Raw genomic sequence first — 25,893 nt, 5'->3', positions numbered from 1 at the left:
ATTAATTATATTTCATATATCTAATCTCATTAAAATTTGTTTTTCTATTAATTTAATTGACACTATTATTATTGCAATAATCAACAGCACGTTTAAACGCGTATATAAATAATAAAATAAGACATTTTTATTTAAGATTAATTTATTGAATTAATAAATTTATATTTATATTTGTAATGTAAAGTTAATAATATCTATACCTTCCACTAACTGAATTAAGTACTATAAAGTAAACTGTATTATTTTAAAAGTATTTTTATTATATATTTTATATAGAAAATATATACACAAAATAAGTAATAATTGGTATTTAACCAAAACTCTTATTTATAAAGAACGGCAATAATTGATTAAGTCTTAACTCGATTGGAATAGGTATTATCAATGGCACAGTCAAAAATTTTTTTTTAGGGGGTCAAAATTAAATTGTATATTTTTACGATAGTAAAAATGTAATTCCACCATTTTAATAGACTAGATCTTTATAATTTTTAAAGTATTAAATCAATTTTTTATTATTTTTGGGAGGCAAATGTGTAATTTTATCATTACTAATTTAAAATTTTATAAATTATAAATGGCCTAAACGGAAAATTTTCTATTTTAGAAGGGGTCGGGGCCTGACAACCCCCTTGGCTCCGCCATTGAGTATTATTATCAATATAGGAGGATGTGGGTTCGAGTCCGCAGAAACACATTATCTTTCTATTTATGAGTCAATGAGAGACTATGAATAATTTTAGGCATAATATAAAAAAAAACATATATGATTAGAAATAATTGCTTGTGACCAATTTGTTGAAAGAACTTTAACCCTCTTTTTCCCAAAAGAATTATGATGTCTTTTAACCTTCTTTTGAGATACTTAACAAATGATTTTGCTCCAAATTTTGCTTTAAACAAATATGTAATGATTTACCCCTTTTCAAGGGGAAAATTAGATTAAGACTAAATTTTAATCTTCTTTTGACCATCTAGTTTGACTAGTTGAGTTTATGATATGCTACCTTATTAGCCCCATTCCTTTAACCACTCTCAAGGTTATTTTTTACCCGACAAACTCTCAATCTCATCATTTGCTTTGTAATAGATGAACAACCCTTTTTATTCTTACTATTTTTTTTATGTTACGTGTTTTGTGAGTAAATATATTAGAAATTATTTTATATTATTTTTAATTATTTACTAATATTTTAGTAATTTTTTTATCTCATTGATATATAATTTTGGTAATCTTTTTATCCTCGAATCTTAAAAACTCAAGGTTTAGGATCTAAAGTTTAGGGTTAAAGGTTCGGATTTGAGTTTGGGGTTCATGTTTAAGATTTAATAGTTAAAGTTCAGGTTTGAACTTCAAGATAAAAAATTACCAAAATTATGTACCAATGATATGAAAAATTTGATGAAATGATATTAAATAATTGGAAAGAGATCATAGATAATGTGGTGGGAAGGGTCCAAAATATAGTATGATTTGTCATATATTATGTTAAATTGAATTTTCATTTAACTTTAAGATAATAATATCTAAATCGGGTTAATGACTTTGAAATGATATTAAAAAATATAGTGACTTGTCAATTAAGTCTTAACTCGATTGACATGGATATTATTACCAATGTAAGAGAACATGAGTTCGAATCAAACAAAAGGTTTAAAAAATGAAAATTTTAGCAATGATGTGTGAAGAATTTTGAGTCACTTCACTCTCAAATTTCACTAAATTTTGCAGAAAAAATAATTAATCAAATAAAAGCTATAAAATTTGAAAATTTTAATAGGGATTGATTGAAGTATTTTACCAATTATGATCAAATAAATGTTATCATTTTGAGATAATATCAAGTTGAGTCCCTTTCAATTACCAAGGCTTTTATTTAAACTTTTTTAAACAAAATTTCCATATTTTAACCCTTAAAAAAATTGCAATTTTATTTCAACCTTCAATACCAAATTTTCTTTAATCTTTGGGAAACCATTGCCCCTAAAGTTCCTTTCTCCATTCCCTTTTAACCCTTCTGAAGGACAGCAGAGAAAAAGAAGTTGCTTTTGGAGCTACCTTTCACACTTTACATGTATATAATTTTTTCTGGATTAAAATATCTTTTATATTCGTTTTACAATTCATAGAGACAAATCTTTCAGGGTTCGTGACTGCTTCTCTCGACAATATTATCTCTAAAATTCAACCATAAATTCTCCTCTTAATAATATAATGTGGGTTACTATTATACTCAACACACATTGATTCATACTATAGTTAAAGAATTTTTTGCTTTAACTTTATGGTTAGAGTTACATCAATTAGCTAAAAGTTAAATCCTCTAATCTTGCAAAGCTTTATCCTATAGGGTTTCACACAATTATAGCCTTTCAGGGTTTGTGATAGTTTCTTCTTTTTTTCTTTTTCATACATTTAGGTTTGAATGTTTCTCTCGACAATATCATCTCTAAAGCTCGACATTAATCATATAATGTGAATTACTATTATACCCAACACGTACCGATTCATGTATATGATTTTTACTATAACTTGGGGGACTATTTGATTACTATAGCTTGTCCTAAACCACTTTTTACTTTAACTTTACAGTTAGAGTTACATCAATTAGGTAAAAGCTAAACCCTCTAATCTTTCAAACCATCATCCTATAGGGTTTCACACAAATATAGCCTTTTAGGGTTTGTGATAGTTCCCTTTTTTTTCTTTTTCTTTTTCATACACTTATTTAGGCTTTTCTTTTTCTTTTTTTGCCTTGAAATTGAGTCCCCACAAGCAGTTTGGTGATGAATGATTAAAAAACAGTATGCTTTTGGGAAAGGATATATGTAAATTAGTGTTTGATTAATTAAAACCTTGATAAAGATATATATATATAAGGAATGAATTGAGTTAACCAAAGTTTGAGACCAACTTTTGACCCATAAAGGCAAAAAATAAATAATGCTTGCAAAGTCCTTTTAGTTTTTACTATATATTGGGAAAGACCCTTTTAGGTCAAACAAATGTATATTTAATTAGTTTCTCTTATTATCTTTTACTGTCTCACAATCATATTTATCTTTTCTTCCTCTTTCATGGTTTTTTATGGTGGGATGATTTGAAGAGCTTTAAGGAAAACAGAGAAAAAAATGGCATAATCGTAATTTTAATCTTTAATAGTTATATATTTTTTTAATTTGACCCCTAATTTTTAGCTAAATTTGACTCAACCTTTTTTAAAAGAATTGAATTACTATTTTATAATGAAACTACTAACTAAAATGTTTAATTTTAAAATCGGCAGGTCGAATGGCAATTCATGTTACTTCATGCTATACTTTTTATAATTGTTAAATTATTTATTGACGTGACATGCGAGATAAATAGTGTTATGTCAACATGAAAAACATGTAGACCGTCACGTGGGTTGCCACACTAATATCATTAAAAGTTAACATTTTCATTAAACAAAGCGGTTTAATTTACACTTTCCGAAAAGTTAATAACCAATATAACTCAAAAAACAAGTAAGGATCAAATTGATAAAATTGAAAAGTTAGAAAACTAAATTTATCATTATTCCAATAGTTTTTTTATTGGAATACGAAGACAAGCATGAAACATGTTATTGAATATATGCAAATATGTCTATCATCTTACGTAAAATTTCCTCAAATAAATTTTTTTAATTAGTATTTGAAGCACACAGGAATGTGTATAATAAACACGTGATAATTAACGATATATATAATTTTTCATTTAAACTCTTTATAATTTATAAAATTTTAAATTAGTAATAGTAAAATTATATTTTAACCCTATAAAATGAAAAAATTAATTTAATTTTTAAAATTATAAAATATAAATATTAAAATAATAAAATTATACTTTTAATATCGTAAAAATATATAATTTAATTTCAACTATTTACAAAAAAAATTCTGAATTCGCAATAGAATAGAAAATAGAAAATGATCCAAGAATAAGAACTGTTAGGGGTGTTCATTTGGTTAACCGACCCGAAATAACATTAACCGAATTAACTGACCTTTCAAAATTTTTAACTGTTAACCAAACCGAAATTTTTTCAAAAAAAATTAACCGAACCGAAATTTTTTCGGTTAATTTGGTCGGTTAACCGAATTAACCGAAAATTATATATTTTTTATTTTTGGTTAAAAATTAACCGAATTACCCGAATTATCTGAATTAACCTGATTACCCGAATTAACCGAATTACCCGAATTAACCGAATTGAATCACTACATAATTAAATTATTTTTAGACTTTTAGCCTTTAGTTTTAGTTTTAGTTTTAGAACTTTATTTTTATTTATTAAATTATTTGTAATTTTTATGATTGGGTTAGGTTGGGTAATATGGTTGGTTGAATACTTGGGTTTAGATTGGGTTTAGGTGAATAGTGGGCCTATTTATATATTATAATTTTATTTATTAATTTTTTTGGTTAAACCGAAAAAATTTGATTAACTGACCGGTTTCGAAACGAATTAACCGTTAATTAAAAAATCAAAAAATAATTCGATCGGTTAACCAAAATTTTTTCGGTTTTACCCTAATTTTGCACATCCCTAGGAACTGTTAGAACTGAAGAGATGATGAAATGATGATAATGAAAGACAAGACCTTAGACCTAACTTAGGCAAAGAGAAATGACTTCACAAAAGTGAATAATGGAAACATATGGGGAAAATAAAGTGGACGGATGTGTAAAAATTTAAAAATTAAATAAATTTAATGTTATGTCATATTCTTATCGTGTTTTGAATTTTGAGGTATTTAAATTTGGATTTGATTGAAAGAAAAAAGAAAGTTTGAGGTGACAGTGGGACACCTACCACTGCAAATCTTAATACTTAGATTTTTGCGTTGACCTTTTATGGTTTTTGTAGCATACATCAGAAATAGTCTTTAAATTGCAAGTAACGGATTTAGGAGGGGATCGAGTGAAAAAATTTTAAATTAATGAGTTTTATTTTATTATTTTAATTTGATTTAATTTTTTAAATTGAGTCGAGCGAAATGAAATTGATTTAAATTGAATAAAATTATTTAAGTTAAATTAAAATCTTGTTATCGTATAACTAATTTTATGTTAGAGTATATAAATTTGAAACCATATATATTTAAAAAATTTCAAAGCAAAATAATAATAATAAATATTTTAGTATGATAAACTTAAATCATTAATTAACTTATTTAGATCCCAAAATTATTATTGTTTATATATTTTAACTTGTTTAATTTTTAACTTATTTATATATTTTTGAATTTTTTATCAATATAAATTTTGGAATTTTTATAAATATTTTGAATTTTGAAAATTATTTTGATTTTTTGTAATTTTTGTTGAGAGTGACCAATTTGCTCATTTTCAAACTTGAGAGGGACCAAAAGTGAGTTTATACTAATCTATTATTCGGATTATTCAAATTGTAAATTTAACTTGATTCGAACTCGAAACTCGAATTACTTATTTGAGTTGACTCTTATAATTCGAATAACTTGATTCGATTAACTCAAACTTCAAATTTTTTTCGATTTTTTTGAATCGAATCGAGTTTTACTCACTCCTATTTTGTATAATGTGTGTTGTATTTCTTAAAAGGATAATTACAGTTAAAAGGTGACTAAATTATTAATAGATTCACATTCTGATCACTTGACTTTAAAATGTTACAATATGAAAGTTTTCATTTAAGTAATTGAACTATTCAAAAGTTTTTATTTAAGTTGTTAGGTTGTTAAAGTTTTTTCTTAAAGTTCGGCTAGCGAGTTCCAAGTGATGATTTAACAATTAGTACGGTAGATCAGTACCCATTAATGAGTAGAAAAACATGTCTTAGATCTAAGTTGATCAAATGATCAATGTCAGAAATCGGAGAATAAAATTATTTAGATTTTAGCTCACGGATTCGTAATATTCAAAGTTGTTTCATGAAAAACAACTGAACTGTAGAAGAAAAAATGAAGGAGAGCTTTTGACTGGTGTAGGCACTGTGAACAAAGGACATACGACAATAATTTTAACAAGCTAGTGACTTAAATGAAAACTTTCTAAATAGTTCAATGACTATTTTATAACTTTTTAAAACTAAGCATCCAAAATGTAAATATACCAATAATTTAATGACCTTGAGAATAATTTACCTTTTATATAAATAGAAGCTTTTTCCAAAGCATGACATCACCAAAAATCTGCTACTTGGGTGGATAGATTTGGTTTCTACAAAAGTTATTAGTATAAAGGACGAGAGTATCTCTTAAAGTTTATACGGAGGAGATCAAATTAATTTATTCAATGTTAAAAAATATAAAAATATTTTTTTATTTATGATTCAACTACAAACAAATAAAAATTATTCGTAAAATTATAAAAAATAAAAACTTCTAAAATATTCGTAGCAGGCCAATTTTGCCCAGCCTACCAAACCAAACCAAATAAATAAATAAAACCCAAACACAATAGTCCATTTACAAAAGCGACTCAGATGGCCCAAAATACAAAAACCCTAGCTCAAAAATTACAAGCCTACAACCTAAACTAATTCAAAAACTCTGAAACCCTGATGTTCCCATATGCACTGCACCCCTCCCTTCGCTCGTGCCATGTCAGCGAGCCTCGTCCCGAGGCCTGATGCTCGTTTGTTGCCTTGCACAAAACGGCAAAGGCGCCCCTTCTCTCCTCCGTTGACTGAGCGCCGAACTTGCAAAAGAGGACCAAAAAAGAACAGAGGCAGCAAGAACAGTAGCATAAAACAGTAGTAAAACAGAGATGAACAGTGTAATCGTGGCTATAAAAGTCACGAAAATAGTTTGTAATTTTTTACAGAGAATCAATCAAAGAATAGTAGAAAAAATTCTTAAAGGTGGCCTTTTATTAACTTTATTTCTTCGCTTTTTATTTTTTTTAAAGAGATAAACATAAAATAGAATAAAAAGTCAAAATTTTACCGACTTTTCGCATTTCGCCGTCGTGAGTGGCCGAGGACCGTCATCTCCGATGAAAGATGACACTTTTCAGGCTAGGGGAGTCGAAAGGTTGAAAAAATGGCCATTTTATACTTAATATTAGTTGTTTTAATTTTATAGGCCATTTAAAACGACGTCGTTTAGAGCTAATTTCAATAGCCCTAAAAAGGCGTCGTTTTGGCCTTTGACCCGAGATCCAACTCAAGAACCCTAGGATCCGCGTGTTTTTGACCAAAAGGGCTATTTGCACCTTTAGTCCTTCTGCTTTTGCGGCTTGCTTCAATCTGGGCCTATCCATTTTTTTATTTTTAAAATTTTGTCACCTATTTTTATTTTTCTTTCAATTTGGTCCTTGGACCATCTTAAAAGGTGAACACCTGAAATGGTGTCGTTTTGACACGACCTGCGACCCGCAACCCGACCCAAAAGCATCTAAGGATCTGCATGTTTTCATTAAACGGTCTAATTGCGGTCCTAGGCCTTCCACGCTTAAAATATTTTTCAATCCTGTCCTTTTTTTTGTTTTTAATTTATACCCTATAATTTTATTTCTATTTCATTTTAGTCCCTCGAGGAACGACGTCGTTTTACGAACAGGGTATAATTTCCTAGTTAGTCCTTCCTCCTTTGTGCGCGTTTTTATTTTAGTCCTTCATTTTGCCCTTTCTTTTTTATATTTTAAAATCTATCCCTAAATTTCATCTAAATTACAACTTAATCCTCATTCATTTAATTTCAACCCTTAATATATTTTTATATATATTTTTTGTTTATTTATATATTATCATTTACTATTTTTATAATGTTTATGTATTATTTTATTCTTATCGTCATTACTACTACTATTATTTATTTATTTATTCATTTATCTTTATATATTTAAAGTAGGATTGTTACATTTTCTATTTATACATTTTACTTATTCATTATTATATTTTTTATCTCGTTTTTACTATTTCTTTTATCATCTTCTCATTATTTATGTTTATATTCGTCATGAGGCATCTAGCATTTTATTTTTATTGATATTAATTAATTTATTTTATTATTAATACCACAAAATAATATTCTTATTATTGTTATAATTATATTATCAGTATTATTCTTTTATTCAGCCATTGTTTATCATCTTACCCATATAATTATTTTAAACTATCTCATTATCGTTATATCATACATTAGGCTTAAGTATTTACTCATTTGTGTATTATGCCCGAATAAGTTAAAATGCCCGTCTCTATAAGCATCATGATCGTTTTTTGCACGATGAATAAAAAGAAATTTTTTAAACCGAAACGATGTTCATTATTTTTGAAATTAGAAAAGTCGTGTTCTTAAATTACGGAATATAGCTTCCTTCTAAAACCGAGACGGTCAAATATTTACTTTTAAACAATAATGAGATTTGAGTAATCGGTGTTTATTCTCGTTCTCAAGTATTTAAGGCATTGTGTTCTAACTAGACCTGTCCATGGGCCGGGCCCACAAAAAAATTTAGCCCGTTTACTAGGCCCGGGCCCGGCCCGGCCTGAAATATGGGCCTGAGATTTTGCCCAGGTCCGGCCCGAAGAAAAAATATGGGGCCCGAGCCCGGCCCGGCCCGTTTTTAATTAAAATTAAAATTAAAATTATTTTTTTAATAAAATTAAAACTAATTGTTATTAAAATTAATTGTTTGTAAAATTATCAAATTATTAATTGTTAATTGTATTGATTGTTGTAATAAAATCTAACATTTGATTAGTAAATTTATCAAATTATTAATTGTATTAATTGTTGTAACAAAATCTAACATTTGATTAGTAAAACAAACTTGATGTTTTATTATTATTATTTTGTAACACTAGTCAAGGAAATGAAAGTAAATAAACTTAAAATAAAAAACTATTATATTTTAAAAATAAAATATATATATATTTAATATTTTTCAGGCCCGGGCCAAAAAATCTTGCCCGAGGCCCGGCCCATTTTTTAAACGAGCCTAAAATTTTGCCCAAGCCCATATTTCAGGCGGGCCGCCCGGCCCATGGACAGGTCTAGTTCTAACTTACGGGACGTGATCCTTTTTCTCAATTAACTTGAAATAAACCCTTTTTCGCGAAAATGAACTTAGTTAAGTAATGTTTTAATAAAAGATCGTATTTTAAAATCTTTTCAAATTTTTAATTTTCAATACTAAAGACACCAAGTAATCAACTAGGTACCAATTTTGGGCGTAACGAGGGTGCTAATCCTTCCTCGTGCGTAACCGACTCCCGAACTCATTTTCTGGATTTTTGTAGACCGAAAACATTGTTTTAATAAAATCAAACCTCTTATTAAAACGATCAAATTACGAGGTGACCCAATCACGCCTCTCAAAAATAATTGGTGGCGACAACTACTATTATTTTTAGATAAAAAGTCGATTTCAAAAAGGTTTCAACAATATTAATTTGAATTTATTTAATTTTTTAAGTGCTATAAAAATTATTTTGGTTCATTTAATAATAGACAAATTAATCGGCCACTATAATAAAGAAACCTACCAAACACATTCACTTAAGACAAAGCCTCAAGAACTAGAATCCAAATCCTAATTTTGATGATGTTGGATCTCAACTTAAATTATTTTAATTTAAAATATTCAATTATAAATAAATTTGAAATTAAAATATCTAAACCTAAAATAATTAAAACTCGAAATGATCAAATAAAAAATTAAATTTTAAACCCAAATCAAGTAGAAACCAAAACCCACGTCAAGTTTATACCTAGTGTCGATCTTATTTTAAATTTATTTATATTTAATTTTACATTAAGACAAAAGGGAAAAGAAAGAGGTCAATGTCGTGTTCACGTGGCTTGGCAGCATGGGTTTAACACGTGGAGGACGACTGCTGTAATATAGATATTTTCATATTTCCTTACACGAGTATGGGCATTTATTAATGCCAAAGCCCAATTTGCAATGCAAGTATGCAACTAAAAAACCTCACTGTGGATTGAGTTTACAGGGAATGAGTTCCAGTTCGATCGGTATAAATATTTTTATTAATATAAGAGAATGTGGACTTAAATGTGCTAAAATATATTATCCTCTTATTTATGAGTAATTTTAAGTATTGTGTAAAGAAATAGATATGATCATAATCTACAACGAAATTGTTCAAGATAAAAACCTTTCACTCTCACTTCCACAATACTAAAAACACACACACAAAAAACTCTTCACTTTATGACATAATTAACAGCTTTATTTTGGTTTAATAGTTCTTTGTCTATAACTCAATGAGCAGAGCAGCAAATGTTATTTGATACCATTTAAACAGCTAAGCTATAAAACTAAGCTAAGCTCTTTGAAGCAATCTCGAATACGTTCTCTGATAATCCATTGGCAGACATTATCGTCTCCAGTTGTTGCTGCAAAAATTGTATGCAAGTTTTTAGTGTTGTAATCCCACCCGGTTGCACACCGCAATAAAAAAATATCGATATGTTTAGAAGAATAATGAAAAATTGCATTTTCATTGTCAAATTATGGAACAAAGTTGTAACATTGGTCACAACTTACATAGGATAAAACAGCTAAGAGGTCACTTACCTTGGCTAGTGTTTGACGGCTTTCATCGAAACGCCTCCACCTTGAGAAGGCTGACACCATGCGAGAGGCCACCTACAATATCGGAAGGTAAAATGTTACTTAAGAATAGCAAAAGGAAACCGGGTATGCCATCCAGATGAGAAGTGGTCTAAGAGAAGTTGGAGTATGACAAACCTGAGGATTTAGCTTGTCAAGTTGTAGTACTATTTCACCCAAGAACTTGTAGCCGGAACCATCCTTGGCATGGAAATTCACAGGAGATCCACAAAATCCTCCGATAAGTGAGTACACCTATATTAACAAAATAACCCACATTTAAGCAGAAGACAAAAGACACCATCATATGCTTATGCATTGCGTAGAAAGAGTTAATCGATCACCTTGTTTGGATTACGAAGGTCAAATGCTGGATGATTTAAGAGTTTGCGAACATTCTCAACGTTACCGGGAATGTTAGACATGGCTTGAAGGGCAAACCATTTGTTTACAACCTAACAAAGAATGGAAAAAAACAAGATTATCACATATGAGAAAAGAAGTTCAAACTATGTTTTCAGTAGAGGGGAAGTGGAAATTTACCAGGTAGTTATGTTGCCACTTGGTATAGAAGTCGGCCAAAACGTCATCACGAGTTTTACCTGGTTTCTGGGAAATGGCAGACAAAGCAGCAAATTGGTCTGTCATATTTGTTGCAGTCTTGTACTCATGCAGTGCAAGCTCAGTTATCTCTGAATCTTCAAGGGAACCAAGATATGCTGGAAGTAGACAAATGTAAGACAATTAGATTATGTAAATTTCGACACATAAATTGCGGATATACATTAGAGCAAATACAAACCAAGAGCAGTATTCTTGAGGGCACGTCCGGCCATATTAGGATGGTCAAATACATACTCCTCTGAGCTTCTATTGTTCTCAACCTGTTAAAAGGGTCAAGAAGCACAAAGAAAATCAAGCCCATTTGCAAAATTCGCACTAGTCTATAAGTAATAAAGATTTGTTTATAAAAGTGTATATAGCATACTGTGCTTAAAAACTCTGATTTTAGTTGTGAGGCAAGCTCCTTTCTAATGAAGGTTCGAACAGCATGAACAGCATCAGGATCAGCAACTTCCATCATATCCATTATTTCCCCTTCACCGGGGAGAGTTATTGCTTTTGCGATGAATTCCTGATAACAAGAGGCAGTTAAACATAAACTGTATGTTGGTTTCTATATATTGCACACGTCAACACTCCATTGGAACACAAAAGGGCTGATTTAAACAATACGGATTTCATATTTTCCAGTAAGGGAACTATCATCATACCTTATCCAAGCTTGGATCACAAAGTATGCTTTTGAGACCTTGAACAAATTTGGGATTCAAGGTCAATGGTTTGCTTTGTTGGAAATCAGCAACTAAGCTGAGCATCAGCTTCCTTGCCAGCACCTGTCCGGACTCCCAGCTATAAAAAAAAAAAAATCAAATGAACAAATCTAATATAATCCTCGATTATTAAATTAATAAGTATTCATGCTTTGAGAAAGACAAACCGATTAAACTCGTCCGAATCATGAGCGAGAAGGAAAAATAGGTCACTGTCGGAGAGATCAGATTCAAGACGGACAGGAGCACTATAACCTCGCAGTAGAGATGGAATTGGCCGCTCGAATATATCACAAAACACAAATTCTTCTTCTTTCTGCTCAGAAACAACGAAAGAAAAGAAAATCAGGAAGAACATAAAGACATGCAACAGTCATGCTAACTAGTAACCCCCTATGTGTCAATACGGTTTGATTCTAGTCATGGTCTCAAAGATGTTTAGACAATCTAAAGAAGAGTGTAAGTTCCTAGAGATAAAAGATGGAGCACGAGAGGATTTTCAAATGACCTTAGTTACTCGAAGAACAGTGCTGAGGACTGGTTGATTGTTGCTTGCAACAGACTGCAATGTCCCATTGTGATACACAGAAGATAGAGTCATGTCCTTTCCACTTGAGTCCAGTAGACCAACAGCTACTGGAATGAACATCGATTCTTTAACAGGTTGCCCAGGAGTTGGGGGTACTTCTTGACTGTGAAAATGCCGAAACAAGCATAAAACTCAGCAGCAAGATATTTATGCCAAAATCGAGGCTCATACTTGCAACAAAATTCAAGTTTGTATACCTAAACTTCAAAGAAAAAGTATGAGCCTCAGCATTGTAGGATGAAGTAACTTTTACTACAGGAGTCCCAGCTTGTGAATACCTGAGTGATTCAAAAGTATTAAGCATCAAAACTATAAAATGCCGAAGTAACTTTAAATAATAATAAAGAAAAGAAGATGACTGATCCATACCATAGCAAGAAGTTAGCAAAATCCGCACCATTTGCATCTTTCATGGCAGCAAAGAAGTCTTCGCAAGTTACTGCTTGCCCGTCATGCCTTTTAAAGTAAAGATCCATACCCTGAACATTAACAAATCATATTAATAAATCTGTCCAGGATAAGCAACTTTACATATATATACACTTAAATTTGAGACTCAAACATTCTTTAAATTTTACCTTTCGGAACCCTTGAGTTCCTAGGAGTGTTTTGTACATCCTGACAACTTCAGCTCCCTGGCAAGTTGAATCATAAGTAAAATCCATTGATACATCAACATAGCTCTTTACCGCAAATACAGAGTCATAAACAAGAGAGAATCTGGTTAAGATTTTCAAACCTTTTCATAAACCTGTGGAAAAGAAAACAAAAAGACCAAGAAAAGAAGTAGAAAAATTAGATGCCTGGTCAAATGAAACAGTAAACAAGAAAAAAGATGCAAATAAAAGTAGCTAGGGCTTACCGTCACTGCAGTTGTTGATAACCCCATGTTTGATTCACATAAAACAAGATCATGTGACAAAAACAAACGTTCACATTAAAATGGTATATGAAATATATCTATAAAAGGAAACTGATCCATGGACCCATTACGAATTTGTACCATATATAACAAAAACTTGCCTGTGTAGAAGTTGTCCATCTGTCAAAGGGAAAAAGGAGGCAAAAGTTAACATAACTCGGAAGCAAAAACTTTAAAGAGTGAACAAGCATGTGAAAACTTAAAGAAAAGGATAATAAATAAGGGAGATGCTTTAACACCTTAATGTAAGAATGTGGCCTAACCGGATGAGCCATGGGACCAGCATCCTGAACAATTGGAATCGGAGGAAAGTCAGCACTTAAGTAGGTCACACACACACTGAAGTATCTATTTGTAGATTTCACAGTAGTTGCAACATAATCACTCGTTTAACTGGATATGTGGTCACTACAAAGTTGTGCAAGAAAAATTAACCTGTGGGAATTGATAATTCCGAAGCTTTGAAACATCGGCAATCCTCTTCACTGTACGGCTTCCCATGTCAGATGAAAATTCCTACCAGCAACACAATAATAATTACAACCAACAACCCGATTATGTTGCAATGAGGCTACATTTTCCATCTTGGTAATTGAAGAATAGTACCTGGTCACGGAACACAGTGAGGCCCTCCTTCAAGCTGAGCTGAAACCAATCCCGGCAAGTCACTCTGCATATTTCAGCTGATGTTATACTGAACTTTGTTTATCCTCGTAGTTTTAAATAGATTTAACATTGATAAACAGGTCTTCAGAATAACATATAATTCAACTACCTTCATCAATGAACCCCGCAGCAAAGTAAACATAAAATATATATATTAAAACATCATGTAATGACGAAGAACACATATATGACAGATCAGAATTGAAAAACAAATCATTAAACAGTAAAGATCAACAATGAGCCTAAATGGGAAATAAACCGACCTGTTGCCAGTCCAATTGTGAAAATACTGCAAGAAAGCAAGGAATAAAATCAAATGAGAACATATCAAATCCATATATAACATATTTGAAAAAGGGCATCTTCAAAATTTATATCCACAACAAACCTCGTGACCAATAACACCCAAAATTGCAGCATAATCAGCATCTGAAGCAGTTTCAGGAGAAGCCAAAACAAGCTTTGAATTGAAAATCTAAGGCATGCAATAGAAACATACTTCAATAAGATGAACAGTAAATAAATTTAAATGGTTTGACCAGATAAGCCAGAAGTCATACATTCAGACTCTTGTTTTCCATGGCTCCCCTGCATAAGAAAAGAACAAAGCAGGTTGGCATCGACAGAGATGAACATTGCATATAACTAAGAAAAAAGCAAAGAATAGAAAATGTAAATCAAATGCTCAATCTTGTTTGAGAAGAATGCATCTTACATGTTGAAATCAGGAACAGCGACAACATTGAAAAGATCCAGGTCATACTCAAGACCAAAAACCTACAAGAGAATAAGATTTTAAATGAAGAGATCAAATAATATCAATACCACAATAAGAACAATGTAAGGATATAAAGACTGACATCTTCATCCCACTTCATAGCTGCTTTAAGTGAATACATGGCATGTGCAGTCTTGGGTACATCTTGTGCTGGGGTCCAGATCCTTAGAGCCACTTTTCGGCCAGAGCGGGTAACAAATGTGTCATCTCTGCTCTCCAATTGGCCGGCTACTAAGGCAAACAAGTAACATGGCTTCTTAAAGGGATCTTCCCATACAGCATAATGTTTGCCACCCTGCAACAATCCAGAAAAATAACAATGAGCAACAGTCTCAACTCCCAATAAACAAAAAGAGACTACCATAAAAAGTGAAGCTTGCCTCAAGGGTTCCTTGCTCTATGAGATTTCCATTAGATAACAATACAGGATACAGTAACTTATCAGCTTCGATACGGCATGTGTATTTTGCCATTATATCAGGACGGTCCTGTTCACAAGGTAATCATGTCAACAAGGCATAAAACAGATTCACACATCGAAAAGAAAATAATAAAATCCAATATATGTTTCAATATCTTACTTGATAAAATGTAATTTTCCTGAAACCCTCAGCTTCACATTGTGTACAGAAATTCCCAGATGACTTGTAGAGCCCCTAGAGTGAGAAATTAAAATTTACAACATGGGCATTAGGGCAAAAATACCATACATTAAGGAACCAAAACAATAATAACAATAATGCCTCACCTCCAATGAAGTGTTGTTCTGAGGTTGTATCTCAGTATCAATTTCCAAAGTAAATTTGCCTTCTGGTGGTGATGGAAGTGTCAAATGTCGTGAGTCTAAATGATAATCTCCCTCCTGCCAATGACAAATAAGCATAATAAAACAATGTATCTTCAGAGCCGTTTCAATAATTTGGCCACGAAGCCTACTTTGAGAAATGTAATAAACAATATACCTTCAGTTCCTTGCCATCAACCTTGATTGAAATTAGCTTCAGATCTACCCCATCCAAAACCAATGGAGCAGAAGAACCTGTTCTACAAAATACATTAGTATGATATAAAGAATAATGAAAAAAAAAAGTGTTTATCAACATAAAACTTTAAGAACTAGATTCTCACGAAGAAAAATACAAAGCGAAGTTGTAAATTTCCCCTTAGTGAGAATGAAATTTCTTGCCAACATTGTCAAAAACAAAGACATAATCTAATAATGATAATTCAAGTATTAGGAGCAAAGTATAATGATTACAATACCTTCAACACGGGGGAACACAGTTATTTTTGAAGCAACAATTGTTTTCTCCTCGCCCAATGAAAATCTCAAATCCACCTGAAATGCTATTTTCATAAGTAAAAGGAAGCACAAGCAAATGCTGTATAAAAAGGTTCAGAACCTTAGCTGGAGTATTGAACTAGTTACAATTTATACCGTGTCAAAGTAGTAGTCAGGGGACTTGTAGTCCTTAAGAAAGATTTCTTTAGGTGCATCCATATCGGATTCTTCAACTCGCTTAGGTAAAGGTTCCGTTGCAACTGAACAAATCAGCCTTCTGCTGGTTTCTCTTGCCCTCTGAAACAATTTACCCAAAATAACAGAAGTAACCATAAGAGGCCACATCATATTTGATGATAGAAACATCCATGGAAACTTCGATAAGACCATACAAATATGAGCCTTCCAATAAATGCATACACGTAAGCATGTCTCAGTTTAACAGAGCAAACATTGTTAGATGCAAAAGATAGCAACTTACATAAGGCAAAGAATGTGGAAACCTGTAATTTCTTCTATGCGTGGCCTAAAAAAATACAACAAGAAAACTTTCAGCCATAAATGCACAATGGCGAGATAAAAATTATTATTCCGAAAAAAAGGAACCCCAGTATGTTATATTAGATAACTAACAAAATGCACAAACCTCTAGAGCCGAGAAACACCTATACCCAGATATACTCTTCACTGAACAGACACTCCTTTTAACCTGAAGCAGCAAAGCAAACAACAGAAAAATATTTAAACCAATCCATCCAGCCAAAACTGGCAATTTCACAATCACCCTTCTTGCCAGTCATAGCATACAATAATTTGCATATGCAGAAGCCAACATGTAAAGAAGCTGTGCAATGTGTACAAGTGATATTCATTTCTAAGTTTTGAAGAAATTAAACTTCACTCTGATGAAAATTAAAAAAAAAAAAACTACAATTTATAGGGGAGCATAAGAACAAATATGTCACTGAATCCCACAAAACAAAACAATATATATTTCCTAACTATCCAACATCATTTCATAATCTTGAAATCTAATCATAGACTTTCAATGGCAAAAAACTCAAAACCATAGAAGCAAACAAAGCGATATTCATAAAGGAGAAAATGAGCAGTGGATAATCACAGGAGCAGAAGAGATCAAACCCAAAAGACTGGTCCTTGCCAAACACGAACTTTTGCAAGGAAAAATCAACCGGGCCATTCAAAAAATCAAAATAAATACCCTCCTATATATATACCGTTTTAACTACGACATAAAAGTAATAATAATAAACTAGCAACTTTAATCCCCAAAAGTGTTTCTTTAGATGAAATAATAAATACCCAGAGTGGCTAAAACCCTAAATCAGAAAACAACTCAGAAGAGAAAAACAGAGCACAAACAGGAGAGGGGGTTCTTATAAAAGGATAAATATATTATGTTATCATAATATGGATAAAACATAAAAAATATGGACAAGAAAATTCAATGAAAATGGTAAATAAAAAAAACAAAAAAAAAAAACTGGTAACTGAGAAATATATATATGCTTCAAAAAAATGGATTAAAATCGGAAGAAAATGGATTTTACCAAATGATAGATCAGATGGAAAGGAAAAACAGAGGATTTCTGGAAGTGTGGGAACCAAAGAGATTGATTGGTGACACACAGACAAGGTAGTATTACTATTTATTCTATTTTTAAATTTTTTACTTTGCTATAATAATTGAATTAAAATTTACGTGTAATTTTCTTATTGGTTGAAAGTAGACTAGATTTGTTCGTTTTTAACGTAAGAGGATCTATCACTATCGGGTTATCCTGAGTGTTTTTAAGATAGACGATTAAAAAAAGAGCTTAAATGGGTTTGACCAAAAATTTTGAGGTTTTAGGGACGTGATAATGTTGGGTCTTGATTGAGGTGGCCCAACTAAATAAAAAAGGTCAAATTACCTCTTTGGTCCTCATTTTGGCAACTTTTCTCACATTTGCGTCTGAACTTGTAGTTGTTACCACATTGAGACCTGAATTTTATTGCGGCTTGAACTTTATTTTTATCCAATTCAGACCTCGAAATTCGAATTGTTCTCGAATATTTTCAATATCAATAAAGTTACCTTTTAATTAACCTTGAGGAAGAATGAAATCTGCAATTTATACATAAAAAATTCAATTACATAGTAAATTTATTATTTAAAAAACTTGCATTAAATAATTAAAATAAAATATGATTAATGACTTGTTCGTATTTGATCAACAATAAGATAGAAGACGATAAAGTAAAATTTTAGCTAGAAAACTTGAAATTTTAGGTGCACGAAAGAAAATCAAAATAGTAGTAGTCGGTAGAAATTTAAGATTGTGAAATGAAAATTTTGAAATATGAACACTTCATTGAAACGAAAAATCATTTAGGGTAAACTATACAAATAGTCACTTTTGTTTGTCTCAGATTGCATTTTAGTCACCCATGTTTGAAATGTTACGTTTTAGTCACTTACGCTATCATTTTGTTATGAAGTGGCCACTCTACCGTTACCTCGCTAACGGTAGTCCTACGTGGCAGCCCAAATGAGTTTCAAATGCCAATTTGGATGTTCAGTTGCTGAAATGAAAATAGGTTTTTAATTAAATAGATTTAATTTGGACTACCACATAGGACATCTAAATTGGCATTTAAAACCCATTTGGACTGCCATGTAGGATTGCCGTTAGGGAGGTAACGGAGTTTAACAGTAGAGTGACCACTTCGTAACAGAACGATAACGTAAGTGACTAAGACATAACGTTTCAAACATAAGTGACTAAAATGTAATCCAAGACAAACAAAAGTGACTATTTTTATAGTTTACCCAATAATTTATTCTTAACAGCGTAACAAAAAGGACTTGCAAAGAAAATTGCCCATTCTTTTTATTTTTATTTTGGAGGGATTGTAAATTTGAAATTTTATTTATAAACAGAATTGATTAAGCATTTAAGTTAAATATGGTAATTAAGGTATGAAATTAAGGAATTTGTAATGATAGTCATAAATGTAATAGAAAAGATTGGTAAATCGATTTTATGTAGCATGCTTTAATATAGGCTATTGTTTTTTAAATTTATTATTTAATGAATTAAAATTGTTTTATTGTAATTGTAGATAGAAATTTTGGTAAGTAAAAAAATTGTAATTCAAGTAATTACATGTATTTTCTTTGTTTAAATTATTTTATAGCATCTCTCATCAATAATTAATCAATTAGAGAATTGGAAAACTAAAATTAGGACTAAAAAGTCTATATGTTTTAGTGAATCAAGTACAATGCATTAGTTGAATGGTAATATAAGTGACAAAATTAGGTAAAATTATAATGTAAATATAATTATTTGATTTCAAAATTAGTCATGTTGGTGTAACCTATGAATTGCCATATAGGAAAAATAATATTTATTTAAAACAAAAATTTGAAGTAATTAAAATGTTAAATACTAATAGACTCCACTAATTATAATATTAAAAATTGAAATGTCAAGCAGTCAATGGTGCCACTTGTCAGTATCAGAATTATATAAAAACTTAAATATTTAATTTCTTTTATAATTATCTAAAATCATAGTTAAGATACTGACTTGTTTATTAATTTAATTTCTTTTGCAAATATTTCCATATCTAAAAAAGAAAACTTGAGTTTCCATTTTGCCCCCACGCAGGATCGAACTACGGACCTTCAGTTTACAAGACTGACGCTCTACCACTGAGCTATAGGGGCTTCGTTGACCTTGGGACAACATAACCAGTTAAAATTCCAGATATCAGAACCCAACATTCAAGGTTCAAGTTGGTACCTAGGGCTTTTTATTATCCAATTGGGTACTTGAACTTGACTTTAAGGTTCAATTTGGCACCTAAAGTTTATTTTGGTCGAATTAGACACAAACCTTTTGGTCCAAATTAGTACTTGCAATAAATGACTTATTTGAACCAATTTGGACTATGAAGCCAAGTTCATGTACTAATTTGAATAAAAAAACCAAGTTCAAGTACCTATCAGATAAAAGAAAAGTTAAAGTACTAAAATGAACATTGAGGCCAAGTTTAGGTACCTAACTAGACAAAAAAAGAAACTTTTAAGTACTAATTTGAACTTGTTATACCCCTATGCCTTTGGATTCGTGATAACATGAGAAATGACCGAAAAGACACCCGTGAATGACTCCTCCACTCTAGCATTTGGAGGGTCACTAGGTTACCAATGTCTCAAGAAGCCTACTTCCACCCTACCTCCCGTTTTTCTCTGAAGAATCCTAATTGCTCATCCTTGCAGATGAGCTATTAGCTATCTCCGAGATGGCCTTGTCTACTGACCTTCCTAAATAAGCCACCCGTTCCTCATGGCACCTGCTATTTTACCGAGAACATGACTCTTGGGCCACCAATTTTCACCTAAACGTAACAACCATGAATTGCCACTTAGAAGGAATGACAAAATGAGTTATATGACAGACATCCTTCTCATGTGCAATGATGACAACACCTCCAATTACAAAACCTCCACTGTATATACCCTCTAACTCGATGAAGAAATGATCACCTTTAAGCATTCTAGCTTCTATATTACCCTTAGCTCTCACCTTTACTTCCTCAACTTCTTTGCTCACTTTCTTCTTCCAACTCTCCGCCCCGTAGGATGAACTGGCCTTCAACACTACCACGTCCTAATTACCTACACTTTTGTTGATACTCGCATCAATATAAGCTTAAAATCAAGTGTAATTACCAAAATATATGTTTCCCAAAGAAATAATTACAATCAATAAATATTTTATTTAATTCTAACATCCGGAATGCTCGCTCAATTTCTCCAGTTCTGAGGGGGGACCTCTTTCTTTACCAAAATATATAAAAATCAGTAAGACCCCTCCAACTTGCAAAAGAATACAGGGTAATGGGTTGCTTATCCACCGCCAAGTCCAATCATTTTATCAAAACCAGACAATTTCTAGTCCAAATCAAGTGCCATGCCAGTGGTTTTTCACTATCAATACCCAAAAAGTGCACAAGACAGTGAAGTGTAAGCTGAAATCTGCAGCCACACACCAGATCAGATTTTGAAAGTTGTGGACCTTTTTTCCCTAGGAAACAAAATGTAGCAGAGATTTGATCAAAGATGTACCTGCATATTCATGTGTGAACATGAGCTTCTCACATGTATTAAAGTTATTTTGATTTGATGCAAATTGCAAACTGTGGATGAATATTTTTCAAATGTTGAAACAGCAAGTGGGATTTTTTATTTACACATCATCATCCATTGAAAATAAAAAGACACAGGGGGGTGGGGGGGCAGGAATTTTCCATATACCCACCCCCCAACAAGTTGTTTGTCAGGTTTTAAATTATGTACAACACAAGGGAATTTTTTCTAAAGGCACATATCAGCTTAAGGGTCAGCTTTTCCAGCTATTTCCTCGTCATCCGAGGCAGCATATTCGTCATCACTTAGTTCTTCATCACTGGACTTCTCTTCAGGGGCTGCTCCAATGTCTTCTAGCTTGGCATACTTCTCACAATACTCTGAAATGCCAAAAAAATACAAAAACCATACATTGAAAAGACGCATGTTGCAATAGAAGTAAACTTGCTTATCATGCTTCGAAAGAACAATGAATTGCAATGCCGGTAAACCCTTTAAAGCGACTGTCACGGTTTGTCAGTCCTAATGTAATAAAGATGTGAGAAAGTAGGTGAAATGGAATGACCACAACAAATAGGTCAAGTGGGTCTATCTATTGCCAGCTACCATTTATCTACTTGGACTGAAAATGGCCTATTATTAAAGCATCATCTCCCTTTTTCCAAGTACAAATACGTCAGAAATCTCATGTACTCTATAACCCAATATAAGAAAGTAGCCAAAAATGCAAACAAAGGACAGCCAATGGTAATAGATAACAAGCTTAAACTTCAAGTCTCTCTGTAAGTATTGATAACAAGTTTGCCATGAATGTAAAAGAAAAAAAAACGATCTCTCCAAACCCTTAAGGAATATTTTTCCTATATCGATCAACGCTGGGTTCATTCTTGTTCCTCTTACAGTTATGACTAAGAGTTAATTCAATCATATATGAAGTTACAGACAACCAAGCCATTGGAAATGATCTTTACAATTCCAGAGTACTTAACTCACATTATGCACCATATCCACATCCCTCTAAGCTAGTAGAAGATGAAGTAAAATGTTTTTCACATGGTTCAAGGAGATTAAACGCATCCTAAATTTCAATTTGCATCATGACTATCCTAAAGTGATATTCCAAATAACTTAAAACATGAAACAGAAACAGAAACAGAAACAGAACAGAAGTTTCTTCCACTTATAGCAAGGATATGATAACTCGAAAAGAAAAGCAAAATAGCAAATGGTCCATAAGCATCCTTTAAGATGGCATGTATGGACAAGTCAAAAAAGAGGTGCAAATGGCTGGAGAACAGATAAGCAGGAGTTGTGAATACAAAACAAAGAAATGTGGAAAAAGTACCATGGAGGCCCCTGTACTAGGAGTCAGATTGTATTTTGCCTCCTTTACTCAAAAAAAGAGCAAAGTAATCCTTGTACATTAGATCAAAGAGCAAATTAGTCATTTCTATTAAAAGTATCATCCATTTTTACTATTAAAAACTGGCTTAGCTGACAAAATAACCAGACAGTTACACGTTGTGTGCCATATGTACCTCATTTTGACGTACAAGGACCAATTTTTTGCAGTAGAAATCAATAGAAATTTTAACAGAAATGCCAGTTTGTTATTTGATCTAATGTACAAGGACTAATTTGCTCTTTTTTTAAGTAGAAAAGGAAAAATGCAATTTGACTCCTAGTACAGGGGCCTCCATGGTACTTTTACCAAGAAATGGTACTATAGTCCAGGTAATCTTCGAACATCGAGAATTGCTACCATTATCAACCTTTTTCAACTAAATGGAATAAAACATGTGAAAAACAATATCGTGATGCCAAGGCATTTAGAAACAAAAACTACAACTGGTTTAGACTAAGATGAAATCAACCATCAGTGTTGCACTGTTGCCCATTTTAGACTGATGCTAAAGTTCAAGATTGTCGACAACTCAAAAAATTGGCCACTAGTGAGTACAAAGTAAATAGGGTAAGTAGTTGAATGCCACTTGATAAAACAATTTACGCACTCAAATCATTAAGATTGACATGACCATAATTGGCTTCATTAAAGCATGAAATCCGAATAAATACCTTAACTTTAGCGCTAAGCATTCTTATGAAAAAGAAATTACACAAACAAAATATAAAAGCTTAAGCAGAAATGCTACCTTTCACTCTTTGTTCATAAGATGTACGATCACGCATCATAAGTGCAGCAGCTTCTCCATTCAATGGATCCGATGGATTGGGATACAAAAGAAGTTGAGGAAGGAACACTGCAAACACATTCACCAAATCTGAAATCGAACATAAAGGCGAAAACAAATACATAAATTGATTGTCAAGTTCCAAGAGTATATTATTAATTGCACCACGAAGAAAACCAAAATTTTTTAGAAATTTACCAAACATGGGGCTCCAAGTTTGATTAATGACATCCAAACAAACTGAACCAGACCTGATAAATCAATTTAATGATAAAAAGAACATTTTTTTAAAGTGTTAAAAGCCAGTTACCTCATACAAGTTAATACTACAAATATGGAAAAAAGTTAACATTCAAAAAAGAAAAAAAACAAAAACAAAAACTAACATTTCATCAACATTTGGGTGGTAGATCTTGTTAATAAAGCCAATTGATGGAGATTTATAAGGGTAAGCATCTGGAAGTTCCACCCTTATCTTCCACACACCACCATGATAAGGACCTGTCATGTATGAATAATTAAAAAAAAAATGATAATCAACCTTATTTAGAACCAAAAATCTATAAACAAACCTCATCATCATTCAGAAAATCAATGAACTAAAAACACAAAAATGGGCAACTCATATATAAGAAGCCAATAAGTACCGAAGATGGTGATAGATGTTAATCCCTTTCAAAATATCAAAATCATCAAAACTTCAAAATCCCAATAACAATAACAGAACATGTAAAAAAAATGGGGAAAAAGGATAAAGAAATGATATTTACTATCTTTTGGTCCATTGAATTCAACATAAAATTCTTGCATGCCATCGTTGATCATCTCCACCTTATAATCACTCATCATCCTATAAAAAAACCCAAAAAATTAAGTAAAACAAAAAAAAAAAAACTTCTGTTGAAGATTATAATTTTTTTTTTAAAAAAAGGGGGGATTTACAGTTTCATCAAGTCCATCTCTCGGCGTTTGCTTGGAGAAGACATTTTTTTTTTCTTGAGAAAAGAGGAAACCAAATGAGAAGAGAAGAGAAATGGGATTTCTTCACAAAGAAACGCAACCCCCAAAAGTGGTTCAGACATCAATGAATGAATCCAGGACTTCATTTATATATGTGTGCAGTCACCGCCGTAATGCAGTAATTTTTTTCTTTTAACGAAGAAAGGAAGCAAATTTTGATTTTTTTTTATGGGTAAACTATAACTAATGTCACTAAATTATTAGTAAATTTATGTTTTAGTAACTCAACTTTAAAAAGTTACAAAAGTGTTATTGATCTAGCTAAAAGTTTTTTTATTTAAATCGTTGGGCTGTTAAGCTTTTTTTAAGTTCTATTAGCGAGCTCCAAGCAATGATTCGAGGATCGATACCGTGGATCAGTGCCCATCAGCGAGTAGAAGAACATACCTTAGATCTAAGTCTATTTGACAATCAGTGTTGGAGATCGGAAAATAAAGAAGTTTGGATTTTGGTTAACAGACTTGTGATGTTCAAAGTTATTTTATGAAAAAAATTGAATTGTAGTAGAGAAGGGAATGTGAGCTTTCGATTGGTGCAGGTAATGTGAAGAGAGAAGGCTATACAACAACGATTTTAATAATCAAGTGACTTAAATTAGAGTCTTTTAATAGTTTAATGACCATTTTGTAACTTCTTGAAGTTGAGTGACCAAAACCAAAACTTAAACTTACTAATAGTTTAGTAACTATGGGTGTAGTACACCCTTTATTTTTCGATTTTAATTTTGGTTAAAATTTGCTATTAATCCTTGTACTTTACAAAAGTTATGGATTTAATCTTGTACTTTAATTTGGTCATTTTAGTCCCCTGTGTTTTAAATTTTCAAAATTCACCAAACTATAACTATTAAATTTATCAAGTTAAGTTTTGCTATTTTCTAAAATCTGAGGTGCCAAACAAATCATCATATATATACTGTTTAGAGAGGAACTAAATCTGTAACTTTTACAAATTACAAGGACTAATATTGAATTTTTAGAGAGGATGTTAGTTTTTTCCTTTCATCTTTTTAAAGGTATCATTTAAACTTTCTTCTCTTTCACATAACACGGCATCGTTATAAAAATAATGTTGAAGAGAAGTAAGATGTGGACCTGCCTTGAAATTAATATATTCATTCCCATATTATTTGTTTGTTTATGATTATTGGACCAAATAATTAAAAACTTTAAGAATTCAGCCATCTCCATAATTTTCTCCTACCATATGTTACTTTTAATTGCCGATTGAGTATTAGCGCGATTGGTATAGGTATTATTGTCAATGTAGGAAGACGTGGGTTTGAGGGTGCTGAAGCGCATTATCCTCTTATTTATAGATTAGGTAGGGACTATGAGTAGTTTTAGATATCGTGT

The 25,893-nt window shown here is 31.6% G+C and overlaps 2 protein-coding genes and 1 non-coding gene across 3 annotated transcripts; all 3 read right to left on the bottom strand.

Moving 5' to 3' along the window:
• Positions 1–10,189: 10,189 nt before the first annotated feature.
• LOC105789112 (puromycin-sensitive aminopeptidase) lies at positions 10,190–17,475 on the bottom strand. Its single transcript, XM_012616345.2, has 33 exons — positions 17,289–17,475; positions 16,812–16,874; positions 16,647–16,691; positions 16,322–16,462; positions 16,147–16,222; positions 15,846–15,922; positions 15,632–15,745; positions 15,465–15,539; positions 15,264–15,371; positions 14,966–15,178; positions 14,821–14,882; positions 14,666–14,693; positions 14,494–14,580; positions 14,369–14,394; positions 14,046–14,109; positions 13,875–13,955; positions 13,679–13,726; positions 13,541–13,559; positions 13,380–13,384; positions 13,257–13,268; positions 13,096–13,152; positions 12,887–12,996; positions 12,715–12,795; positions 12,437–12,620; positions 12,096–12,244; positions 11,869–12,007; positions 11,583–11,729; positions 11,397–11,478; positions 11,138–11,313; positions 10,939–11,049; positions 10,733–10,849; positions 10,559–10,630; positions 10,190–10,377 (listed from the first exon to the last, which is right to left on the bottom strand). The coding sequence occupies exons 1-33, from the start codon at positions 17,364–17,366 to the stop codon at positions 10,300–10,302; spliced, it is 2,925 nt and encodes a 974-aa protein (XP_012471799.1). The 5' UTR covers positions 17,367–17,475; the 3' UTR covers positions 10,190–10,299.
• A 2,354-nt stretch (positions 17,476–19,829) lies between these two features.
• Positions 19,830–19,901, bottom strand: TRNAT-UGU (transfer RNA threonine (anticodon UGU)). Its single transcript has one exon. It is a non-coding gene; the product is annotated as a tRNA-Thr (tRNA).
• Positions 19,902–21,369: 1,468 nt separating this feature from the next.
• Positions 21,370–24,623, bottom strand: LOC105789111 (ubiquitin-conjugating enzyme E2 5). The gene is made up of 6 exons (XM_012616344.2): positions 24,461–24,623; positions 24,289–24,368; positions 23,905–24,019; positions 23,717–23,769; positions 23,480–23,608; positions 21,370–21,706 (listed from the first exon to the last, which is right to left on the bottom strand). Exons 1-6 carry the CDS (start codon positions 24,598–24,600, stop codon positions 21,573–21,575), a joined length of 651 nt encoding a protein of 216 aa, XP_012471798.2. The 5' UTR covers positions 24,601–24,623; the 3' UTR covers positions 21,370–21,572.
• Between the last annotated feature and the right edge of the window lie 1,270 nt (positions 24,624–25,893).

This window comes from Gossypium raimondii, chromosome 2, assembly GCF_025698545.1.
Source record: "Gossypium raimondii isolate GPD5lz chromosome 2, ASM2569854v1, whole genome shotgun sequence".
Taxonomy (NCBI): domain Eukaryota; kingdom Viridiplantae; phylum Streptophyta; class Magnoliopsida; order Malvales; family Malvaceae; genus Gossypium; species Gossypium raimondii.
This window is presented reverse-complemented; position numbering and strand designations above follow the sequence as displayed.

Bases quoted from the DNA above. Each gene is read 5' to 3' on its own strand.
- LOC105789112 (XM_012616345.2), bottom strand. From the start codon at position 17,366: ATGGCCCGGTTGATTTTTCCTTGCAAAAGTTCGTGTTTGGCAAGGACC. The intron at 11,314-11,396 runs GTTTGTATTTGC...GTCTACTTCCAG, and splicing joins CCTCAAGAATACTGCTCTTG to CATATCTTGGTTCCCTTGAA. The intron at 10,631-10,732 runs GTTTGTCATACT...CCGATATTGTAG, and splicing joins TTGACAAGCTAAATCCTCAG to GTGGCCTCTCGCATGGTGTC.
- LOC105789111 (XM_012616344.2), bottom strand. From the start codon at position 24,600: ATGTCTGAACCACTTTTGGGGGTTGCGTTTCTTTGTGAAGAAATCCCA. The intron at 24,369-24,460 runs GTAAATCCCCCC...GTTTTTTTATAG, and splicing joins GAGATGGACTTGATGAAACT to GATGATGAGTGATTATAAGG. The intron at 23,609-23,716 runs GTAAATTTCTAA...GTTCGATTTCAG, and splicing joins AACTTGGAGCCCCATGTTTG to ATTTGGTGAATGTGTTTGCA.